Source organism: Mesoplodon bidens (assembly GCF_964165515.1).
Source record: "Mesoplodon bidens genome assembly, chromosome: 11".
Classification (NCBI taxonomy): domain Eukaryota; kingdom Metazoa; phylum Chordata; class Mammalia; order Artiodactyla; family Ziphiidae; genus Mesoplodon; species Mesoplodon bidens.
Genome location: NC_138167.1, coordinates 56,366,429 through 56,390,193, shown reverse-complemented (window position 1 = coordinate 56,390,193; position 23,765 = coordinate 56,366,429). Strand labels below are relative to the sequence as shown.

At 34.0% G+C, this 23,765-nt stretch overlaps 1 protein-coding gene and 1 pseudogene across 2 annotated transcripts in view; one reads left to right on the top strand and one right to left on the bottom strand.

The window, feature by feature from the left end:
* Positions 1 to 23,765, top strand: part of REDIC1 (regulator of DNA class I crossover intermediates 1) — a gene marked incomplete at its 3' end in the record, with an annotated part of 58,320 nt that overhangs the window by 7,258 nt on the left and 27,297 nt on the right. Inside the window, 4 exon segments of the mRNA XM_081248142.1 lie at positions 4,436 to 4,551; positions 10,069 to 10,577; positions 10,849 to 10,918; positions 12,338 to 12,398. Of these exon segments, the coding sequence (XP_081104268.1) occupies positions 4,436 to 4,551; positions 10,069 to 10,577; positions 10,849 to 10,918; positions 12,338 to 12,398 (756 nt within the window).
* LOC308624665 (large ribosomal subunit protein eL20-like) lies at positions 19,029 to 19,574 on the bottom strand (annotated as a pseudogene). Its single transcript has one exon. The product of its transcript is annotated as a large ribosomal subunit protein eL20-like (transcript).

Sequence of the window (23,765 nt, the reverse complement as noted above, 5' to 3'; positions counted from 1 at the left end):
GTAGCATCTTTAGGATTTTCTATGTATAGTGTCATGTCATGTGCAGTGACAGTTTTATTTCCTGTTTTCCAGTTCGGATTCCTTTTTATTTCTTTTTCTTCTCTGATTGCCATGGCTAGGACTTCTAAAACTGTGTTGAATAAATATCATATGATATAGCTTATGTTTGGAACTTTAAAAAAAAAGACAGAAACTGTGTCCACAAGAGTGGACATTCTTGTCTTGTTCCTGATCTTAGAGGAAATGCTTTCAGCTTTTCACTGTTGAGTATGATGTTATCTGTGGGTTTGTCATATATGGTCATTATTATGTTGAAGTATGTTCCCTCTATGACCACTTTCTGGAGAGTTTTTATCATAAAGGGATGTTGAATTTTATCAAAACCTTTTTCTGTATTTATTGAGATGATCATATGGTTTTTATTCTTCAGTTTGTTAATGTGGTGTATCACGCTGATTAATTTGTGGATATTGAAAAATCCTTGCATCCCTGGTATAAATCCTGCTTGATCATGGTGTATGATCCTTTTAATGTGTTGTTGGATTCGATTTGCCAATATTTTGTTGAGGATTTTTGTATCTAAGTTCATCAGTGATATTGGCCTGTAATTTTCTTTTTTGGAGGTATCTTTGTCTGGTTTCTGTATCAGGGTGATGGTGGCCTCATAGAATGAGTTCGAAGTGTTCCTTTCTCTGCAATTTTTTGGAATAGTTGTGGAAGGGTAGATGTTAACCCGTCTTTAAATATTTGGCAGGATTCTCCTGTTAAGTCATCTGGTCCTGGACTTTTGTTTGTTGGGAGTTTTTAAATCACAGATTCAATTTCAGTACTTATGATTGGTCTGTCATATTTTCTGTTTCTTCTTGGCTCAGTCTTGGAAGATTGTACCTGTCTAAAAATTTGTACATTCCTTCTAGGTTGTCCATTTTCTTGGCATATAGTTGTTTGTAGCAGTCTCTTATGGTCCTCTGTATTTCTGTGGTGTTGGTTGTAACTTCTTTTTCATTGCTAATTTTATTGCTTTGGGTGCTCTCCCCTTTTTCTTTATGAGTCTGGCTAAAGGTTTATCAATTTTGTTTATCTTTTCAAAGGACCAGCTTTTAATTTCATTGATCTTTTCTATTGTTTTCTTGGTCTCTATCCCATTTATTTCTGCTCTGATCTTTATGATTTTTTTTCCTTCTACTAACTTTGGGTTTTGTTTGTTCTTCTCTCTGTAGTTGCTTCAGGTGTAAGATTAGGTTGTTCGAGGTTTTTCTTGTTTCCTGAGGTAAGCTTGTATCACTATAAACTTCCCTCTTAGAACTACTTTTAGCAAATAAAATTTTAATGAATTAGAAAATGCACAGATTGTGATTAAAGCTTGAAATATTAAGGTCTAAGGCTATATTATTAATTACCCTTTCTTTCCTTTGAATTGCTAAAATTATGCTAGAGAAAGGTAACAACAGTGATACTAAAATCTCTTGAAAATCTTTTCACCTGTAATGTGGGTTAATGAAACTCAGGTTTCCCGTCTTTAGGAGATGGCATGTAGGAGAATGGGGCTTGAGGATGGAGGGGACCAAGTGTGATAAAGGCAAATGAAAAGGAGCTCTTAAGTATAATCTTAATTGATAACCTCTCTTGTCTTAATAAGTCTTGTCCATTACTGATGGGCTTGCCTTTCCTTGGGACTTTTTCTGCAACCCATGATCTTTTTGCACTTCTATTTTCACTTTCATCTTCTCTGGTTTTTACATTTTGGCAAATCAAGTGATTGTATCTTCTTTCAAATAGTCATCACAAGTCATGGGCTCATATAGAATGTTTGAACCTCAATTCAACAGAACAGAAAACTGCAGTTTCATTCCACCATCTTTTTCAGCTGAATTATCTTCCAATAGAAATATTACAAAACTAAGTTTAATTCCCAGAATAGCACCTAGTCTTCAGAAAGTTGCATATGAAGAGAAGCAGGTATCTTTGGATCACGAGTTCTTAGCATTTTTATATTATTATATTTTTATGATATATTCCTTTCTCTTTTTATAGATTTAAAAATATTAGTTGTGAATTGCTATAGATATAGCTAAAATAACATATAAATTAAGTGTAATAGTTCCTCAAATGTCAAAAACTTAATTCTCTGCACTGTAGAAGATTATGAAAAACTGGAGTGTTCTTTAAAAATCTTTGAAAAACATCATTTTTTATAAAATTGATAGTGAAATTGAAAATCGTTCAGTGTGTTATATAGTAGTATGATTGTAATCACAGTAAACAGCTAGTTGGTGATGTCATGGTGGCCCGGTAGACATGTTATGGAAAGGCTCTTGTGAATAACAGTACGTAATCTCAGTGATATCATAGTAGCCTGTTAAAGTATGAGTTGTGATGGCTTGATTCTTTTTATGATTTGTCAGATGACAACTGGTTATATGCACTTCAATTATAATTATACAAATATATTTATATAAAGATGTATAGTGCTAAAATATTGTTCAATCATTGTGCTCTAAAGTAAAAATATGAAAATGTCCAAAATTTAAAATTCTGAACTATATCTGCCATAGAACATACCAAGAAATAATTTTTTATTAAATTTATATAGAGTTTAAAAATAAAATTATTAAAGATTACTAATGTATAATGATAGGAAAATGGTTATATAAACACTGTCTTATTAACAGGAATATTTAGTTTTGAATTTCTCCCATTTTTAGCATGCAGTAGTTTTATGCCATGTTTATGTAGTTATTTTTAAATTAATTTATAATTATAAATTTATAAATTATAGTTATATATCATGCTATATTATAGTTATATATAATATATAACATGATTCAATTTTATTAAAGTATGTTTTCTGTTTTTCAGAAGAGAGAAAATGAAGTATTATGTTTCAGTGATATGTGTTAGCCTTTTTAATTTGAGCACCCAATAATTTTTGAAAGATGCAGTGAAAAACATCCAAGTACCCATTCAGTTTGTATTTTATAAGACTAAAACTTGCATCCTAGATCAGCTTATAACTCATCGTTATTCTGTGAAATAGTTTATAGGCTAGAGAATGAAATACTCTGTAATCTCCTACTTATAGACTGCAGGTTAGTGATTATCTTCAGAGGGGTAAATAATGTTATTCTTAATATGACAGAAGAGAAAAAGAGAGTTTAATGTCCTGTCCAAGGCATATTGTCACATTGTGACCTTTTTTTTTTTTTTTTTTTTTTTTTTTCTTTTTGCGGTATGCGGGCCTCTCACCGTTGTGGCCTCTCCCGTTGCGGAGCACAGGCTCCGGACGCGCAGGCCTAGCGGCCATGGCTCACGGGCCCAGCCGCTCCGCGGCATATGGGATCCTCCCAGACCGGGGCACGAACCCGTATCCCCTGCATCGGCAGGCGGACTCTCAACCACTGCGCCACCAGGGAGGCCCACATTGTGACCTTTTAATGAAGTATTTAATAGTTTATTTGGAGGGATTTCAAGAAAAGTGAGAAGAATTAAAATGAAATTATATGATACAAAAGAAAATGAGTTGAAAAAACATGTTAGAAAAAAAAGTGGTCTGGGGCTCACTTCTCACTTCCCTAGAGAAGTAGTATTTGAGCCCATATATAATATTCCCTTCTCTTTTGATTTGTTTGTTTCTGAGTTCAAGGGATGCACCTTTGTCTCTGCATCTCTGTCACTGTCTCTCTGAGGCTGAGATGTGAGAAGTATTATCAGACTTTATTTTCAGCTCTCCCTCACTTCAGTCCTTTTTTTTTTTTTTTAAGACTTTCAGTATCTCTTTTTGTCTCCCCCTCTTTTTTTCCTATTTCTGTCACTGATTGTCTTTGGACTCGTCATTTCTATGTTTGATAACTTGTAGATAAATATATACCACAGATATAAACTATTATTGCTGGATAGATTAGTGCTGAGCCAATATAATGTATTTATATGGTACTTTCCACATTAATAAATGGATTATCTCAACTGCTTTTCACAATAGTCTTCCAACACTTTCCCCATTTTGTATTCAATGATATTGATATTTGGAAATATTAAAGTAGCAGTATAAAATTACTCAGTAAATGGAAAAACAGATAAGTACAGCTGTTTTCTTGGGAGAGATAATGTATTTTTTGTCAGAGAAATTTAACTTTTACTTACTCAAGATCCTGGTGTACTGGGTATTTTTTAAATCTTTTTTTTTAATCTCTGAGAAAATGTTTAGCTCACCATAGTATCAACCCTGTTATTTCAATAATTACTCAAATACTGATATTGCTTTCATTGTTATAACAGTATTTATTTTGTTTTCAATTAGGACACAATTACTTTCTTTTAGACTAAAATAATACATTTTCGTATATATATGTTCACTTAAATGGCATTTGTGATAAATAATTTTACTTGTATATATGTACATTTACCACTTTGACAGGCTCTTCCTTTCTTTTTGCAGCTCAGTAATGTTAATTATTCTAATTCCTTGGTTTCTAAATTAAATGAAAGTCAAGATACTTTCAGTCCATCATATGAAACAGCACAATTTGGACCATTACTTGAAAGATTCAACAGGTAAGCAAAGATGTTGAATGTAATAAAGAATCTCTAGCATTCTTTCCTTGAATTATTAATTTAACTTTTAATAGATACAAATATTTTTTGTTAGAAATGTAAGCAGACCTAAATATTACTTCTAGAAAAAAAACACTATCAGTAAAATGTACCATTTCACTAAAACACTTATAAGTAATTATTTTCTAATGTGCACATTTACCTTTCATTTATTTATTTTAAAACATATTTGGGGCCAAAGTGTTTTGTACCTGTTTTATAATCTCCATGAATTACTTGTTTCTTTTGCTGTGCCGTAATCATATTAATTTCTTTTTCATATTTATGATAGTTGATCAGTGTCTTATTTTTATTTTCTAGATGTCTGTATATAAACCCTAGTTATTTGTTTTAAATCCATTGAACTTGTTAAACCAGTTTGAATTACTCTTGGTAATTGTGGTGAGAAACCTTGACTCTGTAATCCTACCCCAGTCTTCTTCATGTTAGTAAAAGGCAACACTATTCACTCAGCTGCTTAAGCCAAAATAAAAGTTGTCCTTGATTCCTTCCTTTTCTTCATCTTCCAATATACACTTCACCAACAAAGTATTGTCATTTCTGTATCCTAATAAACTTTAAAATTATTTACTAACATTTTCATCTCAAAGGGTTCCATCCCAGTCTAAGCAACCACTGCTTCTTGCCTGGAGAATTGTAATAGCTACAAAACAGTTCTTTTTGTTTTCTCTTTGTCCTGAGATTAATTTTTTTTACAACTTTATTAACGTATAATCAACATACAGCAAAGTGAACTTATCTGAAATGTGCACTTCAATAAGTTTTGACCTGTGTTAAAAATAATGAACTTATTTATCATCTCCAGTAGTTTATTGGGCACCTTTGTAATCGCTTCTTCTGGTCACTTCACATCCCTTACTCTCGTCCCAAGACAACTACTGATCTGCTTTCTGTCACTTAATTTATCCCTTTTGTTGGCTTATTAGATATAACTCTGCTTTTTGTTTTTCAGTGATTGCTTTAGATTTTATAGTATATATTTAATTTATCATGGACTGTCTTCAGGTTATATTATGCCAATTCAAATATAATATGAGACTTATAATGGTATGCTTCTATTTCTTTCCTTTAGCCTTTGTGTTGTTGTATTCATACATTTTACTTATATATATATATATGTTATAAATCCATTATTCTTTTTGTTTTAGAGAGAGTTAAAAAATAAGAAAACAATTTTTTATATTTAGTTCAAATTTATCATTTTTGTGGTCTTCATTATTTTGTGCAGATCTAGATTTACATCTGGTGACATTTTCCTTCTGTTTAAAAGACTTTCTTTAACTTTTTTTTTTTTTTTTTTTTTTGTGGTATACGGGCCTCCCACTGTCGTGGGCTCTCCTGCTGCGGAGCACAGGCTCTGGACGCGCAGGCCCAGCAGCCATGGCTCACGGGTCTAGCCGCTGCGCGGCATGTGGGATCCTCCCGGACCGGGGCATGAACCTGCGTCCCCTGCATTGGCAGGCAGACTCTCAACCACTGCGCCACCAGGGAAGCCCAACATTTTTTATAGTGTGGGTCTGCTGGTGATTAATTCATCTCTTGTATATTTTTAAGTCTTTATTGTTCTCTTCTTTTTGAAAAATGTCTTTGAGTACCATTGTTTCCAACTAGAAGTTTGCTGTCATTCTTATCTTAATATCTGTGTATATATAATATACAATTTTCTCTGTTTTTAAGATTTTTCATCATGGATTCTCTACTACAGATTTTCTACTGTGGATTTCTCCCCATTAGGATTAGGATGTTTGTTTCCTATTTCTTGTGTTTGGGCTGTGTTGAGCTTCTTGGATCTGTGGACTTATTGTTTTTACAAAATTTGGAAAAAATTCAGTCATTAATTTTTCAAATATTTTTTCTGATGCCTCTCCTCTCTTCTTTGGGATCCCAAATAATATGTAAAGTAGTCCAACTGAAGTTTTGTAACAGTTTGCTGATGCTCTGTTTATTTTCCATTTTTTTCCTCTCCTTTCATTTTATATATATTGTTAGATCTTCAAATTCACTAATTGTATCTTCTTTGGTATCTAATACTTGTAAATTTATTCAGTGTATTTTTCATATCTAGAAGTTTGATTTAACTCTTTATTTTCCTTGTATCTATTCAATATGTTCAATCTTTCCTTTAGCTTCTTGATATAGGGAATATAGTTAGGATAACTCTTTTAATGTCTTTGTCTATAAATTATATCATTTTGTGTCATTTCTTAGTCTATTTCTAATAACTGATTTTCCTCCTCATTACAGATTGTAACTTTCTGCTTCTTTGCATTCTTGAGAATTTTGTTTAGATTCTATACATTGTGAATTATCTTTTTGGTTTCTGGAAATCTTGTAATCCTATAGATCATCTTAAGCTTTGTTCTGGGATACAGTGTAGTTACTTGGAAGTAGTATGATTTTATTGAGGGTTGCTTTAAACTTTGTTAAGCAGGACCAGATACACCTTCAGTCTATGGTTAATTTGCCCTCTGCTGAGGCTATACTCCTCTGAGTCCTCTCCAGTTTCCTTTGAATTACAAGGTTTTCCACTCTGGTTGATGAGAACACAAAATTTTCCCATCCTTGTGTGAGTTCCTGGAATTGTTCCATGTTCTCATGTTGGGTGGTTCTTTTCCCAGCCTTGACTAATTGCTTCATATATATGTGCTGGTCAGTACTTGAGAACTCTCTGTAGATCTCTGGGGCTTCCTCTTTTTTTTTTTTTTTTTTTTTTTTGTGGTACGCGGGCCTCTCACTGCTGTGGCCTCTCCCGCTGTGGAGCACAGGCTCCAGACGCTCAGGCTCAGCGGCCATGGCTCACGGGCCCAGCCGCTCCGTGACATGTTGGATCCTCCCGGACCGGGGCACGAACCCACATCCCCTGCATCAGCAGGCGGACTCCCAACCACTGTGCCACCAGGGAAGCCCCTGGAGCTTCCTCTTTTTGAAACACCCTCCTTCATGGTACTCTGCCCTGTGAACTCTATTTTCTGTAGTCTCCCTGAACCCCCAGCCCTATTTCCTCAAGAAGGGTAATCTGTGGGCTCTGACTAGGTTTCCCCTACAAGTATTCAAGTATTCTGTGGCTTAGATACACTCTCAAGGTATTAAGCTAGGAGCAGTTATAGGCTTCATTTGATTTGTTTTCTCTCTCTCAGGGATCATTATCCGGTGCTACCTGATGGACCATGTCTGAAAATCATTGTCTCATGTATTTTTGTCTAGTTCTTTAATTTGGTCAGTTGGGAGGATAAATCTGATCCTTTTCACTTCATTTGGGTAGTCAGAAGACCTGAAATTCATATGCACCCAGCAACCAGACGGATAGTTTCCAAGGCAGAAAGCAGTTGATTTTACTTTTGTACTTGGAACCTTTGAATGTTTCTTATTGCTCTTTTCAGAAATAAAGCTTTGCATGATTTTTGGCCCTTTTGTACCTTTTAAGCCTTAAGTCATAAGTTTTCTTTTACTGATTCTAATCTAGCTTTTATTCCTCTTCTTTTCATTTCCCAAACATACTGCAGACCTTGCATTTGTTATTATTCCATTCCCCAGGGTGTGCTTACTCCTTTCTTCACATGTGTAACCATTCTGTACTTTTAGCTTATTTATCACTTCCTTATTAGGGACTTTCCTGACCAAACTATCTGAAACAGGACCTCCAACATGTTATTCCATCACGTGATTTTGTAGCAGTTGTAAAGGCACTATAATTATCTTTATTTGTTTAAGTCTTTATTTCTTTTATTCATTGTACTTATTCATGGTTAATTATCTTATTTGTTTAATATATTTGTTCTCTAGAATATAAGCTGTATTGTCTCCTTACCACATAGTAGGCATACATTAAATATCTATTGGATACTCTTTATTTAGATAATAAATTTATCCCTATTTTGGTACATAATTTTCATGAATTTTATATTTATCTATAGGAAAAATTAAATTGTTAAAGAAACTGGATGGATTTATCTTAATAAGACTTTAAAATTTTTAGCATCATTTCCCTCTGTCATTTGTACAAGTAACAATTCTTCCCAACATTTGGTCCCCAACTCAAATGCTACCTGCCTGATTTTTCTCAATCAAAAGAATTTCTTCTTTCTATGTACTATAGTAACAATTTACTGTAGGATAGCACTTTTCACTTTCTAATTTTTTCTTGCCTCTTCTAGACTATTTCTTGTGAGCAATGACTGTGCACTATACACTTCTGTATTGCCCACATCTTTTGAGTTAGTGATTATCCTGAGTCTGAATGCTTAATATACCCCTTTAAAATGATGATTTACATTTTGTAGTATGTTTTCTAACTTACTAAGTGCTTTTAAATTTATTTTCTCATTTAGAGTAATAGAAATTTCTCTGGTGTTAATGGTGTATATTATTGCATACTATAGGTTATGCCTTTTGGTAATAACAGAGTAGCATTTTTCTGCCCAAAATACCAATAAAACCCGTATTGAGAAATAATGTAGGATCATGATCTGTGTGCATTCATGGATAAAACATCTCTCTCTCCTTAATACCAAACTGAAATATTTTATCTCTCTGTCCGCAACACATGGTGCATTGCCTAGAACAGAGTAGGTGTACTCACTTATTAAATATTTAATAAATTAATTATAAATAAAATTGGAACTCAATCAGAGTTTCAGCAGTCTATGTTTTTTCTAAATTTCTTTGGTACCTCCCATCTCTGGAACAAAACCAACCCCAAGTAAATTTGTAGATAGTCAAAGGCAACAAAATTCATAATACCTTGATTTCTAATTACTTTCCATGATAACTTTGATTCTTTAATACAAGTTGGACATAACTTAGAATTATGATTTATAATAATTTATAATAATTATGCATTAGAAGGGAATTTGCAAGCTATCTTGTCTAACATTTTCATCTAATACATCTTATCTCTTGGCTTTATTACTTACGTATGCATTTGTAGTTATATTGCTATTCCTTGGGAACTTCAGAGACAGTTTGTTAGGTTGAGTTCCTTGTTAGGTTGAGAAATATCTGATTTAATGTTCTCATAACAATTTTATTTGACATTTTAACACTAAGAGTAATTATTTTCTCTGAACAGTCTTCAAAGTGTCTTTCTCTGGTTAAATGGAGTGGCATTTATGTACAGTGTTTGTCTAGGTAATTCTCTAGACGTTATTACGGAAGACACTATAGATTGGTCATATTTTGTTTTGTTAATAAAACAGTAAATTGAACCACATACTAATTTTTCATGTTGCAGTACTAAACTAAGTGTAGATTATATTTATACTCACTAAGGTATTAGAAGAGGATATTAGACAAATTTCCACCCAAAGCAGTATTATTTATTTAAATTTTAAAAATAAACATGGTCTACTGAAATGTTAGCAGCTACTTAATATGTTCTGTAAGAATTTAACTTCACCTGTTTCTAAATAAGAATGCTCTATGCTTTTCTTGCTAAATATGTTTTTATCTATCCTAAAGTCCAGAAAATAGAAATTTCCTTACTAGGAGACCTGCTATAGTTGTAGGTGAATATTGTGGAAGCATGGATGAAAGAAGACAGTCAGACTTCATTACTGAAAAAAATTCATTACAAAATATTTGGGGAGAAAATAGAAAAATGTTTTCTAATGAAGATATGAACCAGCAAACCCCAAGCCTTCTATCAGATAATTGTGACTCTTTTATTAGTGAAAATATGATCAACTTATTAAACATAGATCAACAGAAGATAAAGAAAACCTTTGACAAGTGTGGTTATGACAGTGCAGTCATTAGTTCTGTTAAAAACCATTTCACTGATAGATGCATTAGAAGTATTTTTACAGATCCAGAGTTGACTTCTAGTAATTCTACTTTTAATAAATCAAGTTTTCCAGAAAAGTGTCGACCAAACAAGAATTGTCAGAAAGAGTGCAACAATAATGAAAGAAAGAATTTTAGTACACCTTTTGAGAAGGATTTTTACCCAGCCAGCTCTGATAAAAAAGGTTGGTGTTATAGATGGAAAGTGTAATAATCTATTGGGGCTTTTTGTTTGTTTTCAGTTTTAATGAATATCCGTGTGTGTGTGTGTGTGTGTGTGTGTGTGTGTGTGTGTGTTTGGAGGAACATAAAATTAAAAATAGAATGACATTCTATTATATGACAGTGTGAACCAGTGGCATCCCTCTATATGGGTCATGATAATAAGCTTCAAATTAAAAAATAGAAATTGTCTATGCTAAAGTTTTATTTCAATGCATACTTTTATTTTTAAAGGAAAATTTGAAAGTGATTACCAAGAGAAGACATCCCAGAAAAAAACCCAGAAATATTCAGTGAACCATATGTAAGTTTTTAGGTAAATTTGGGGAATGCAAATTGGGATCTAATGTAATGCATGTTTAGGGGTTAAACTGATGCAAAGTGAGGTAGGCATAATGCTGTCTGAGGGTGGACAGACTGGCCACAAAAATCAATTGTCAGACCTTGGTAATATCACCCTAGTTGAGAGTTTGGTCCTCATATTCACCAGTGCAAAAATATCTTCTTATCTGAATCATAGTGTTAATTAGATTTGAGAAAACTGACTTATGTGTTCAGGAAATTTATTTACCCACCAGAATGTCAATTTATTAATTTACAATAAGAAATAGAAAGGTGACATATATAGGAATGCTTACTGGCATAATTTTCTTACTGAATATTTTCTACCTTTTGGCAGCTTGCCATGGGAAGGTTGCTTGGTTAATATAGAATCAGAACAAGGGAGTAATAGAATTCAAATGTTAATGGCGTAAACAAGCATATCAACAATTTATGGGACTGACATTATAGGAAATTAAAGAAAACTTGTAGTTTCAGAATATGCCTAACTTTCTCAGTAATAATTATGATTTAATCAAATCTTCGTAATTGAAAATCATGAATTAGAATAGATTTTTATTTTGGAAGTACTTTCTTATGGAAATATGTAAAATATCTATTAATACAAAGAATTATTCAATGCCATTTTTATGGCATTGGAACAACAAATTAATTAAAAAATAGATTCACCACTTATTTAATAAAATCAACAACTTAGCTTCTTTGTTGTCAAACCTCCAAATATTCAGAAACTTATGAATGAAAAACAGGATGTTAAAACTTGAATTTTAAAACATATTTTATGAAAGTGATTTAGAATATGGCTTCCAAACCTGTGTGAAGATCCTCATCACTTGAGGGTTTTATTTTTTCCTAATAAATTTATTTATTTATTTTTGGCTGCATTGGGTCTTCATTGCTGCACGTGGGCTTTCTCTAGTTGCGGTGAGCAGGGGCTTCTCTTCATTGCAGTGCGCAGGCTTCTCATTGTGGTGGCTTCTCTTGTTGCAGAGCCTGGGCTCTAGGCATGAGGGCTTCAGTAGTTGTGGCTTGTGGGCTCTAAAGCGCAAGCTTAGTAGTTGTGGCGCATGGGCTTAGTTGCTCTGTGGCACGTGGGATCTTCCTGGACCAGGGATCGAACCCATGTCCCCTGCATTGGCAGGTGGATTCTTAACCACTGCACCACCAGGGAAGCCCAAGAGGTGATTTTAAAATACAAAATGTCACGTTTGACCTACACAAAATAAATAGGCTCCTTAAGATAGAGCTTATGAATCCTTATCTTTTAAAAAAACTTCTCTTATAATTCTGATCTTTAACCAACTTTGGGAATCATAATTTAGAACAATAATTTTCAGAGGGAATAAACACACTCTAATACTTTCTTATTTAAAACCCTTAGGGGTAATATCCCTTTGGAAGAATTGTGTTCTAAGCAATCATGGGACTTTGGAATTGGTGAGGTAAAGTACATCTTACATTATCTTTCCAATTAAGTAAGTTGTATTATCATGTCTTATTTTAGTACTTGAAATTTACTTTGATTTAAGGTTAGCTCTTTCTGAAGATTTTCTTTTTAGGGTAACTTTTTTTAAATATACTTTTTTACTCTGGGGAAATTATAGCTTAGATTGAGAAATAAAATTAACAACATTTCAGAAACTGTAATGTGCCTTATTTTAGTCAAACCAATATAGATGCATTTAAAGTTCTTTCTATAAGTCCTATAAAATTTATTCCAAGATGAAATTTCTTTAGGTTTAATTGTGTTATGGGTGAAAATAGTTATATATTTAAGAATACTAAAACATATATAAACATTGGTTACCTAAGTTGTAATCCCTGCTCATAATAAGGGTGTATGATTCAGTCATTCAAAAAACAATATACATTATTTTCAAGAGCACATGGGACATTCTCTAGGATAGGCCACATACTGGGACACAAAACAATAAACAGTTAAGGAATAAGCACAAAGCTGTAAAATATAAAACCCCCACAAAATCTAAGAGAAGGGAGTAAAAAATGTAGATATTTTAAAATGTGTTTAAAATTAAATGACTATCAGTTTAAAACAAGTACAGTAAGTCCCCTACATACAAACCTTCAAGTTGAGAACTTTCGAAGATGCAAATATGCATTCACATGTCCAATCACATAAATTAATTCATGTATCTGGCATACATTGTCGCATGCGTCTTCTAAAAGTGGTTGTGCTTTTGTGTACTTTACGTGTGTACGGTATAGAGTATAGTAGTACAGTGTCTTTATTTCAAGCCCAGGATGTCTGGAAGCAAGCGTAAAAGCAGTGGTGATGTAGCTGGTACTGCTAAGAAGCACCAATTGATAACAATAGAATTGAAAGCCCAGAGAAAGGATGAAGAGAGAAAAGAGGAAGAAGAAGTAACTAAAGAACCAAAGAGATTCACAATGCAGGAAATTTGGTAAGGGGATTTTCTTTATTTGAGGAGGCACTGTTAGTTTTTGAGGCACAGGACCCGAACTTAGTACATGAAAGTTGCAGCAGCCGTTCAGAATGCAATCCAGTGCTACTGTGTCATCTATGATGAGAAAAAAATAGCTACTACCCCCCAGACATCAGTGGATCTTTTGTTCAAGAGGGTAGATAGAATTGAATCCAGCAAGGAACCAGAACTTTTGTCATCAACGTCAGGCGTGTGTAAAATTGCAGCTTGCCCTCCATCTCTCATTGCTGATGATCCTTCAGCTCTACCATCTCCCACCTCCTCTCCCTCCTCCAGTCAGTAATTCTTCTTGCCTGTTCACTCGATGACAGCCCCTGTATGCCAGCTGTTGTACTGTACTACTGTACTTTTCAAGGTACTGTACTGTAAGATTAAAAATATTTTCTTTTGTGTTTGCTTGCTTTTTATGTATTATTTGTGTGAAAACTATTATAAACCTATTACAGTACAGCACTATATAGCTGACTGTGTTAATTGGGTACCCAGGCTAACTTTGTTGGACTTACAAACAAATTGGACTTACGAATGCACTCTCAGAACAGAACTCATTCGTCTGTAGGGGACTTACTGTAGATATAATTATGGGTCAACATATATGATCCTCATGGAAACCACAAGTCAAAAGCCTATAATAGCTACACAAAAAGCAAATAGCAAGGAAACCAAGGAATTACTAAAGAAACTCATGAAACCACAATGGTAGAAACAAAAAGAAAAAATGAACAGAGAAGAAATACAGAAACAACTGGAAAACAAGTGATAAAGTGGCAATAAGTACATACCTATCAATAATTACTTTAAATGTCAGAGTTTGATCAAAAGACATAGGGTGGCTGATTGGGTAAAAACCAAGACCCTCAATATGCTGCTTACAGCTGCTTACAGGAGACTCACTTTAGGGCAAAAGACATGTACAGAATAAAAGTGGGATGGAAAATGATATTGCATGCAAATGAAAACAACAAGAAAGTGGGAGTAGCAATACTCATATCAGACAAAAGAGACTTCACAACAAAGGATATAACAAAAGACAAAGAAAGATATAATGATAAAGGAATCAAGCAAGAAGAGGATATTATACTTGTTAACATATTTGTACCCAAAACAGGAGCACCTAAATATATAAATCAAATACTAACACTTAAGAAAGGGACAATAAAATAATAATAGTAGGGGACTTTAACACCCAACTGACATCAATGGACAGATTATCCATACAGAAAATCAATAAAGGAAGAGTGGTCTTAAGGACACACTAGACCAGTTAAACTTAGTAGATATCTATGGGACAATACATTCAAAAACAACAGAATACACATTCCTTTCAATTGAACACAGAACATTCTCCAGGATAGATCACATACTAGACCACAAAACAAACCTCAACAAATTTAAGAGGATAGAAATTGCATCAAGCATTTTTTTCAGAACACAACTGTATGAAACTAGAAATCAACTACAGAAAGAAAAATGTGAAAAGAACAAACACGTGAAGACTAAATGACATGCTACTGAAAAGCAAATGGATCAACAATGAAATCAAAGAGGAAATCAGAAAGTACCTTGAGACAAATAAAAATGGAAACAAAACTTTTCAAAATACATGGGATATTGCAAAGTCAGTTCTAAGAAGGAAGTTTATAGCAATATAGGACTTCCTCAGGAAACAAGAAAAATCTCAAACAACCTATCACCTAAAAGAATTAGAAAAAGAAAAACAGAGATCAAAGTCAGCAGAAGGAAGGAAATAATAAAGATCAGAGAGAAAATAGAGATAAAAAAGCAATGGAAAAGATCAATTAAACTAAACTGTTTTCTGAAAAGATAAACAAAATTGATAAACATTTAGCTGGGTTCACCAAGAAAAGAGAGAAGACTGAAATAAACAAAATAAGAAATGAAACAGGAGAAATAAAAACTGATACCACAGAGATACAAAGAAATTAGAATTCTCTGAACAGTTATATGCCAACAAATTGGACAACCTCAAAGGACAAATTTCTAGAAACATACAGCCTGCCAAGACTGAGTCCAGAAGAAACAACTTTAACAGACCAATCACTAGGAGTGAAATAAAATCTGTAACTTGAAAAACTCCCTACAAATAAAAGTCCAGGGCAAGATGGCTTCACAGGGGAATTTTACCAAACATATAAAGAAGAACTAATACCTATCCTTCTCAAACTACTCCAAAAAATGGAAGAGTAGGTAACACTCCCAAATTCATTCTACAAGGCCACCATTACACTGATGCCAAAACCAGACAAAGACGGTACAAAAAAGAAAATTACAGGCCAAATACTTTTGATGAATATAGATGGCAGAATCCTCAACACAACATTAGCAAGCCAAATCCAACAATATATAAACAGGATCACACACCATAATCAAATTGGATTCATTCCAGGGTCAAAAGGATGGTTCAACATTTGCAAATCAACCAATGTGGTATATCACATTAGTAAAAGGAAAGATAAAAACCACATGATCTTAATATATGCAGAAAAAGCATTTGATAAAATTCAACATCCATTGATGGTAAAAACGCTCATCAAAGTGGGTATAGAGGGAAAATATTTCAACATAATAAAGCCTATTTGTGACAGATCTATGGCCAATGTCATACTCAGTGGTGAAAAACTGAAAGCCATCTCACTAAATTCAGGAACAAGATAGGGGTGTTCACTCTTGCTGCTTTGATTTACCGTAGTACTGGAAGCCCTAGCCACAGAAATCAGGCAAGAAAAAGAAATGAAAGTTATCCAAATTGGAAGGAAAGAGGTAAAATGGTCATTAGTTGCAGATGACACGATACTTTATATAGAGAACCCTAAAGTCTCACACAAAAACTACTAGAACTAATAAGTGAATGCAGCAAGGTGGTGGGATACAAGAGAAAGTTTTTAAAAATCCCATTTAAAAATCACACCAAAAAAATAAAATACCTAGGAATAAACTTAAGAAGATGAGAGACCTATACTCTGAAAGCTATAAAACATTGATGAAGGAAATTGAACATGATACAAAGAAATGGAAAGATATCACATTTGTGGCTTTGAAGAATTAATATTGTTAAAATGGCCATACCACCCAAAGCAATCTACAGATTTCATATAATCCCTATCAAACACTCATGATATTTTTCACAGGACTAGACCAAATAATCCTAAAATTTATATGGAACCACAGAAGACCCTGAGTTGCCAAAGCAATCTTGAGAAAAAGAACAAAGCCAGAGGAATTACCCTCTCAGACTTCAGAGAATACAATAAAACTGAAGTATTCAAAACAGCATGGTACTGGCACAAAAACAGACACATAGATAAATGGAACAGAATAGAGAGCCCAAAAAGAAACCCACAGAACTATGGTAAATTAATCTATGACAGAAGAGGCAAGAATATACAATGGAGAAAACAGAGTCTCTTCAACAAGTGGTGCTGGCCAAACTAGACATAAAATAATGAGATTAGAACATTTCCTCACACCATATTCAAAAATAAACTCAAAATGGTTTAAGACCTAACTATAAGACGTGAAACAAAAAAACTAGAAGAGAACATAGGCAGAATACCCTTTGACATAACTTGTAACAATATTTTGGGGGCTTTGTCTCCTAAGGCAAAAGAAATAAAATCAACAATAAATAAATGGGACCTAATTAAATTTAAAAGCTTTTCCACAGCAAATAAAACCATTGGCAAAATGAAAAGCCAACCAGCAGAATGGGAGAAAATATTTAGAAATGATGCAATCAACAAGGGATTAATATCAAAAAATACGTAAACAGCTCATACAACTCAATATCAAAAAACCCAAATAACCAATCAAAAAATGATCAAAGACCTGAACAGACTTTTTTTTTCAAAGAAGACATACAGATGGCCAACAGGCCCATGAAAAGATGCTCAACATCACTAATTATTAGAGAAATGCAAATCAAAACAGCAATGAGATATCACCTCACAACTGTCAGAATGGCTATCATCAAAAATTCTACAAATAACAAATGTTAGGATGTGGAGAAAAGGGGACACTTGTACACTGTTGGTGAGAATGTAAATTGATGCAGCTACTATGGAAAACACTATGGAAGTGCCTTAAAAAACTAAAAATAGAGTTAACATATGATCCAGCAATCCCACTTTAGTATATATATCAGGAAAAAAAGGAGACACTAATTTGCAAAGTTACATGTGCCCCAAAATTTATAGCAGCACTATTTATACTAGCCAAGACATGGAAGCAACCCTAGTGTCCATCAACAAAGTAATGAATAAAGAAGATGTGGGAGATATACACACACACACACACACACACAATGGAATATTAGCCATTTGCAGCAATGTTGATGACCCTATGGCCCTAGAGGATATTATGCTTACTGAAATAAGTCAGGCAGAGAAAGAAAAATAGTGTATGATATCATTTATATGTAGAATCTAAAACATAATACATATGAACGCATATGCAAAACAGAAATAGACTCACAGATATAGCAAACAAACTTGTGGTTACCAGTGAGGATAGGAAAGCAGGGAGGAACAAATTAGGGGTGTGGGGTTAAGAGATACAAACGACTAAGTATAAAATAGATAAGCAACAAGGATGTATTGTATAGCACAGGTAATTAGCACCATTATCTCGTAATAACTTATAATGGAGTATAATCTGCAAAAATACTGAATTACTATGCTGTACACCTAAACTAAATAATATTGTAAATCAACTGTATTTCCATTAAAAGTTGCTTTCCAAGATTCTGTTAGGTTTCAGTAATTAATACAGTAAATAAAATCGGAATAAACAAAACTGAATTATGTATTAATTTTCCTTTTGTTTGCTAGTCAGTGAAAATAAATATTGTTTACCATCAAAAAAGAGAGAGAGAATGAGCTGCTAGAGAGATTTGGGAGTACTCAAAGAATGGTATCATAGGAAAGAAAAATGGGAGAGATTTTCAAGGAAGGGAATGTGGTCAGTAATATTAGATGCTATCCTGTTACTCCTTTAAATAACTCATATTTCCTAAATAAGAATAATATAGATATATCCTCTTAAAGAATGAATCATGAGCAGGTCAGAATCCTTAAAAAACTATCTCTACATCTATGGCAGCTTGAATGTGTCTAGAGCAAGTCAGAAAAGAAAATAAGCTCACTGGTAGAACCTGAAGGGTATCAGGTGGTATGAGTTCTTTAGGTAGAGCAGGTATCAGCTTTTAATTTTTGATGCCTAGACAGGGCTAAAGGCATAGTGGAACCCTGGCTAAAATCTTAAATTTTACAAGAGAGACCAAGGCAGGAGTCATAATAAGAGAGGAAGAAAGGGATTGGAGCAGTAGAGGAACTGAGCTATACCTGCCTACTGGTTGGGAAACTTCGGGACAGGTAATTCCTACTGAGGCAGAATTAATGAAGAGATAGCAAACAAGCAAACCAAAACCAAAAATCAAACCAAACAAAGACTCCTCTTGGATGGCAGATAGTAGGGTATGGGTAATTAGGGGTGTTCCAAGATCCTTTTGTTTTATGTGGAATGGAATAGGAAAGCAGAACATCTTGGAGGATATAATAATTTTTTTTCCAGTTTTCCCAGTGAGTTTTATTTGGGCAGACCTGGGGACAGGGAGGGCCTGCATCTAAAAGAAGGTGTTGGGCCTCTTAGTGGTGAGCTGTGGCTTGTGCTGGCAACAGAGAACCCAGTAGGGCAGTGGGAACTTGATCTTGGAGTCGTGGAACTGCTTGACTGCTGGTCGACAGCACTTGCTGGCTGCAATCTCTTCTGCTTTTGTGATCTGGATCGAGTGGGCCCAGGCGCGGTGCCAGGCGCCCATGTCTCGGTAGCACTGGGTGACTGCACTGGCTGTGGTCAGGTCCCGGTACTCTCAGTGCTGCGGAAGTCATAGTGCAGCGAGAAGCCAAAGTTCTTCACCCGCAGGGGAGATTTCTCCAACACGTGTCTACAGTAGACAATTTCCCCTGAATACTCTCTCATCTTCTTCAGCTGAGACACAAAGTACCAGAAACAGGACTTGGCAACATGATTAAGCGCAAAGATGTGCATGCAGTAGAGGGGAGACATGCCGCATTTGGAGGTCAACAGGCAGCGCCCCACTACCTTGTACTCTGGAAGTGTGCCCGAGGCCTTCATGGTGCTCTATCCGTGCTCGCTGCCACCCTCGAAAAGGAAACTACTTTATTATTTTTATGGAGGTATAATTGACATATAACAGTTATTTAAAGTGTACAACATAGTGATTTGATATGTGTACCCACTGTGAAAAGATCGCCACAATAAGTCTAGTTAACATGGATCACTACACAGTTACCAATTCTTTTTCTTTGGATGAGAAATTTTAAGATATACTCTCTAGGAACTTTCAAATATAAAATACAGTATTATTAACTATAGTCACCATCCTGTACATTACATCCCCAGGACTTATTTATTTTATAATTGGAAGTTTCTACATTTTTACCACCTTCCCTAATTTTGCCCATACCCCACCCCCGAACACTAGCAACCACTAATCTATTCTATGATTTTTTTTTCAGATTACATGTATAAGTGAGATCATATGGTATTTTTCTTTCTCTGCCTGATTTATTTCACTTAACATGATGCCCTCAAGGTCCATCCATGTTGTTGCAGTTGGCAGGATTTCCTTACTTTTTATGGCTGAATAGTATTCCATTGTGTGTGTATATATAGATATATATACTACATCTTCTTTATTCATCCATTGATGGACATGTAGGTTGTTTCTATGTCTTGGCTATTATAAATAATGCTTCAGTGAACATGGTGGTGAGGATAATCTTTTTGAGTTAGTGTCTTCTTTTCCTTGGAAAAATACCAGAAGTGGAATTGCTGGATCATATGGTAGTTCTACTTTTAATTTTTTCTTCCAGTTTTATTAAGATATAATTGACATACAGCATGTATGAGTTTAAGGTATACATCATAATGATTTGACTTACATACATCATGAAATGATTAGCATAGTAAGTACAGTGAACGTCCATCATCTCATATAGATACAAAATTAAAGAAATAGAAAAAAATTCCTTGTGATGAGAACTCAGGATTTACCCTATTTTTAATTTTTTTTGAGGAAACCCCATTCTATTTTTCGGTAGCAGCTGAACAATTTACATTCCCACCAATAGTGCACCCGGGTTCCCTTTTCTCCACATCCTTGCCAAGGCTTGTTTTTGCTTATGTTTTTGATGCTAGCTATTCTCACAGATGTGGTTTTGATTTGAATTTCCTTGATGATTCATTTTGTTAAGCATCTTTTTCTGTACCTGTTGGCTGCCTGTAGATCTTCTTTGGAAAAATGTCTGTTCAGGTTGTCTGCCCATTTTTTAGTGGGATTGTTGTTTTTTCACTTTGAGTTATATGAGTAGTTTATATATTTTGGCTATTAACCCCTTATCAGATACATGATTTACAAATATTTTCTTCCATTCAATAGGTTAGTTTTTCAATTTTTTGATGGCTTCCTCTTCTGTGAAAAGCTTTTCGGTTCGATGTAGTCCCACTTGTTTATATTTGCTTTAGTTGCCTTTGCTTTTGGTGTCAAACTCAAAAAATCATTGCCAAGATGTATGTCAAAGATTTTGCCACTTGTGTATTTTTCTAGTGGTTTTTTGGTTTCAGGTCTTATATTCAAGTCTTTCATCCATTTTGAGTTAATTTTTATGTATGATATAAGATAGGGGTCCATTTTTCATTCTTTTGTGTGTGGCTGTTCAGTTTTCCCAGCACCATTTATTGAAAAGACTGTCCTTTCTCCATTGTATATTCCTGGCTCCTTTGTTATAAATTAATTCACCAAATATGTATGGGTTTATTTCTGGGCTTTCTTTTCTGTTCCATTGGCCTATGTGTCTGTTTTTATGTCAATATCATATTGTTTTGATTACTATATCTTTAATATTGTTTGAGATTATGAAATATGATGCCTCCAGCTCTGTTCTTTTTTCTCAATATTGTCTTCGCCATTCGGGTTTTGTTGTGGTTCCATACCAATTTTATGATTTTTTTTCTATTTCTGTGAAAAATATCATTGGAATTTTCACAGGGATTGCATTGAATATGCGGATGACTCTGACTAGAATGGGCATTTTAACAATATTAATTATTCCATTCCGTTATCATGGACTATCTTCCCATTTATTTGTGTCTTCAATTTCTTTTATTAATGTTCTATAGTTTTTAGTGTACAGGTATTTCACCTCTTTGGTTAAACTTATTTCTAGGTATTTTATTCTTTTTGATACAATTGTAAATAAGGTTGTCTCCTTTTTTTTTTTTTTTTTTTTTTTTTTGTGGTACTCGGGCCTCTTACCGCTGTGGCCTCTCCCATTGTGGAGCACAGGCTCCGGACACGCAGGCTCAGCGGCCATGGCTCACGGGCCCAGCCGCTCCGCGGCATGTGGGATCTTCCTGGACCGGGGCACGAACCCACCTCCCCTGCATCAGCAGGCAGACTCTCAACCACTGCGCCACCAGGGAAGCCCAAGGTTGTCTCCTTAATTTCTTATTCTGATAGTTCATTTTTAGTGTATAGAAATGCAACTTACTTTTGTGTGTGGTTATGTATCCTTTACCCGAATTTATTTATTGTACAGTTTTTTTTGGCAACAGTGGAATTTTTAGCGTTTTCTGTATAAAATATTGTGTTATAAGCAGATAAAGACAATTTTAATAGTTCCTTTCAGTTTTGAATGCTTTTTATTTCTTTTGCTTTTCTTTTTTTTGTCCATTGACTCTAGCAAATATTACCAATATTATGTTGAATAAAAGTGGTGAGAGTGGGTATCTTTCCCTTGTTCCTGATCTTGGAGAAAAAGCTTTCAGCTTTTCATCATTGAATGTGATATTAGCTGTAAGCTTGTCATACATGGCCTTTATTATGTTGAGGTGCATTCTCTTTATACCCTTTTGTTAAAAAAGTATAGACATAGATGGATGTGAATTTTTGCAAATGCTTTTTCTGTATTCATATCAATGATTATATGATTTTTACCCTTCATTTTGTTAATATGGTATAACTCATTGACTGATTTGTGTTATGTTGAACCATCCTTATCCTTGGAATAAATCCTACTGGATCATGCTGTATGATTCTTTTAATGTATTTTTGAATTCAGTTTGTTAATATTTTCTTGAGGATTTTTGAATCTATGTTCACCAGGGTTATTGGCCTGTAATTTTCTTTTCTTGTTGTGTTCTTGTCTGGTGTTTGTATCAAGGTAATGCTGATTATATAAAAGGAGTTTTGAAGTGTTTCCTCATCTTCTGTTTTTTGGAAGAGTTTGAGAAGGATTTATATTAACTTTCTTTAAATATTTGGTAGAATTCATCAGTGAAGTCATTGGTCCTAGACTTCTTTGTTAGGGAGTATTTGATTACTGATTTGATCTTCTTACCAATTATCAGTCTGTTCATATTTTCTATTTCTTCATGGATTAGTCTTGTAGGTTGTAGTTTCTAGGAATTTTCCCTAAATTCTAGGTTGTCCACTTTGCTGGTTTTCAGAGTACTGTCTTATGATCACTCGTATTTCTGTGGTATCAGTTGTAGTGTCTCCTCTTTCATTTATGATTTTATTATTTGAGTCCTCTCTTTTGTTTTTGTTGTTGGGTCTAAATAAGTTTGTTAATTTTGTTTTATCTTTTCAAGAAAGCAGTTCTTAGTTTTATTAATCTTTTCTGTTATCTTTTTATTTTCTATTTTATTTATTTCTGCTCTAAAATTTGTTTTTTTATTTCATCTACTATCTGTAGGCTCAGTTCGTTCTCATTCTAGTTCCTTGAAGTGTAAAGTTCCTTTGTTTATTTGAGATCTTTTGTTTATTGATGTAGGCATTTATCACCATGAATTTCCCTTTTAGAACTGTTTTTGCTACATCCTTTAAGTCTTGTTATGTTGTTATTTCCAGTTTCATTTGTCTCAAGATATTTTTTTCTCTTTTGATTTCTTCTTTAACCCGTGGTTGTTCAGGAACATTTTGTTTAATCTCCAAATATTTGAATTTTCCAGTTTTGCTCTTGTAATTGATTCCTAGTTTAATACCATTGTAGTTGGAAAACATGCTTGATATTATTTCAGTCTTTAAAAAGAATTTGAGACTTGTTTTTTTTTTGATATTGAGCTCCATGAGCTGTTTGTATATTTTGGAGATTAATCATTTGTCTGTTGTTTCATTTACAAATATTTACTCCCATTCTGAGGGTTGTCATTTTGTCTTGTTTATGGTTTCCTTTGCTGTGCAAAAGCTTTTAAGTTTAATTAGGTCCCATTTGTTTATTTTTATTTTTATTTTCATTGCCC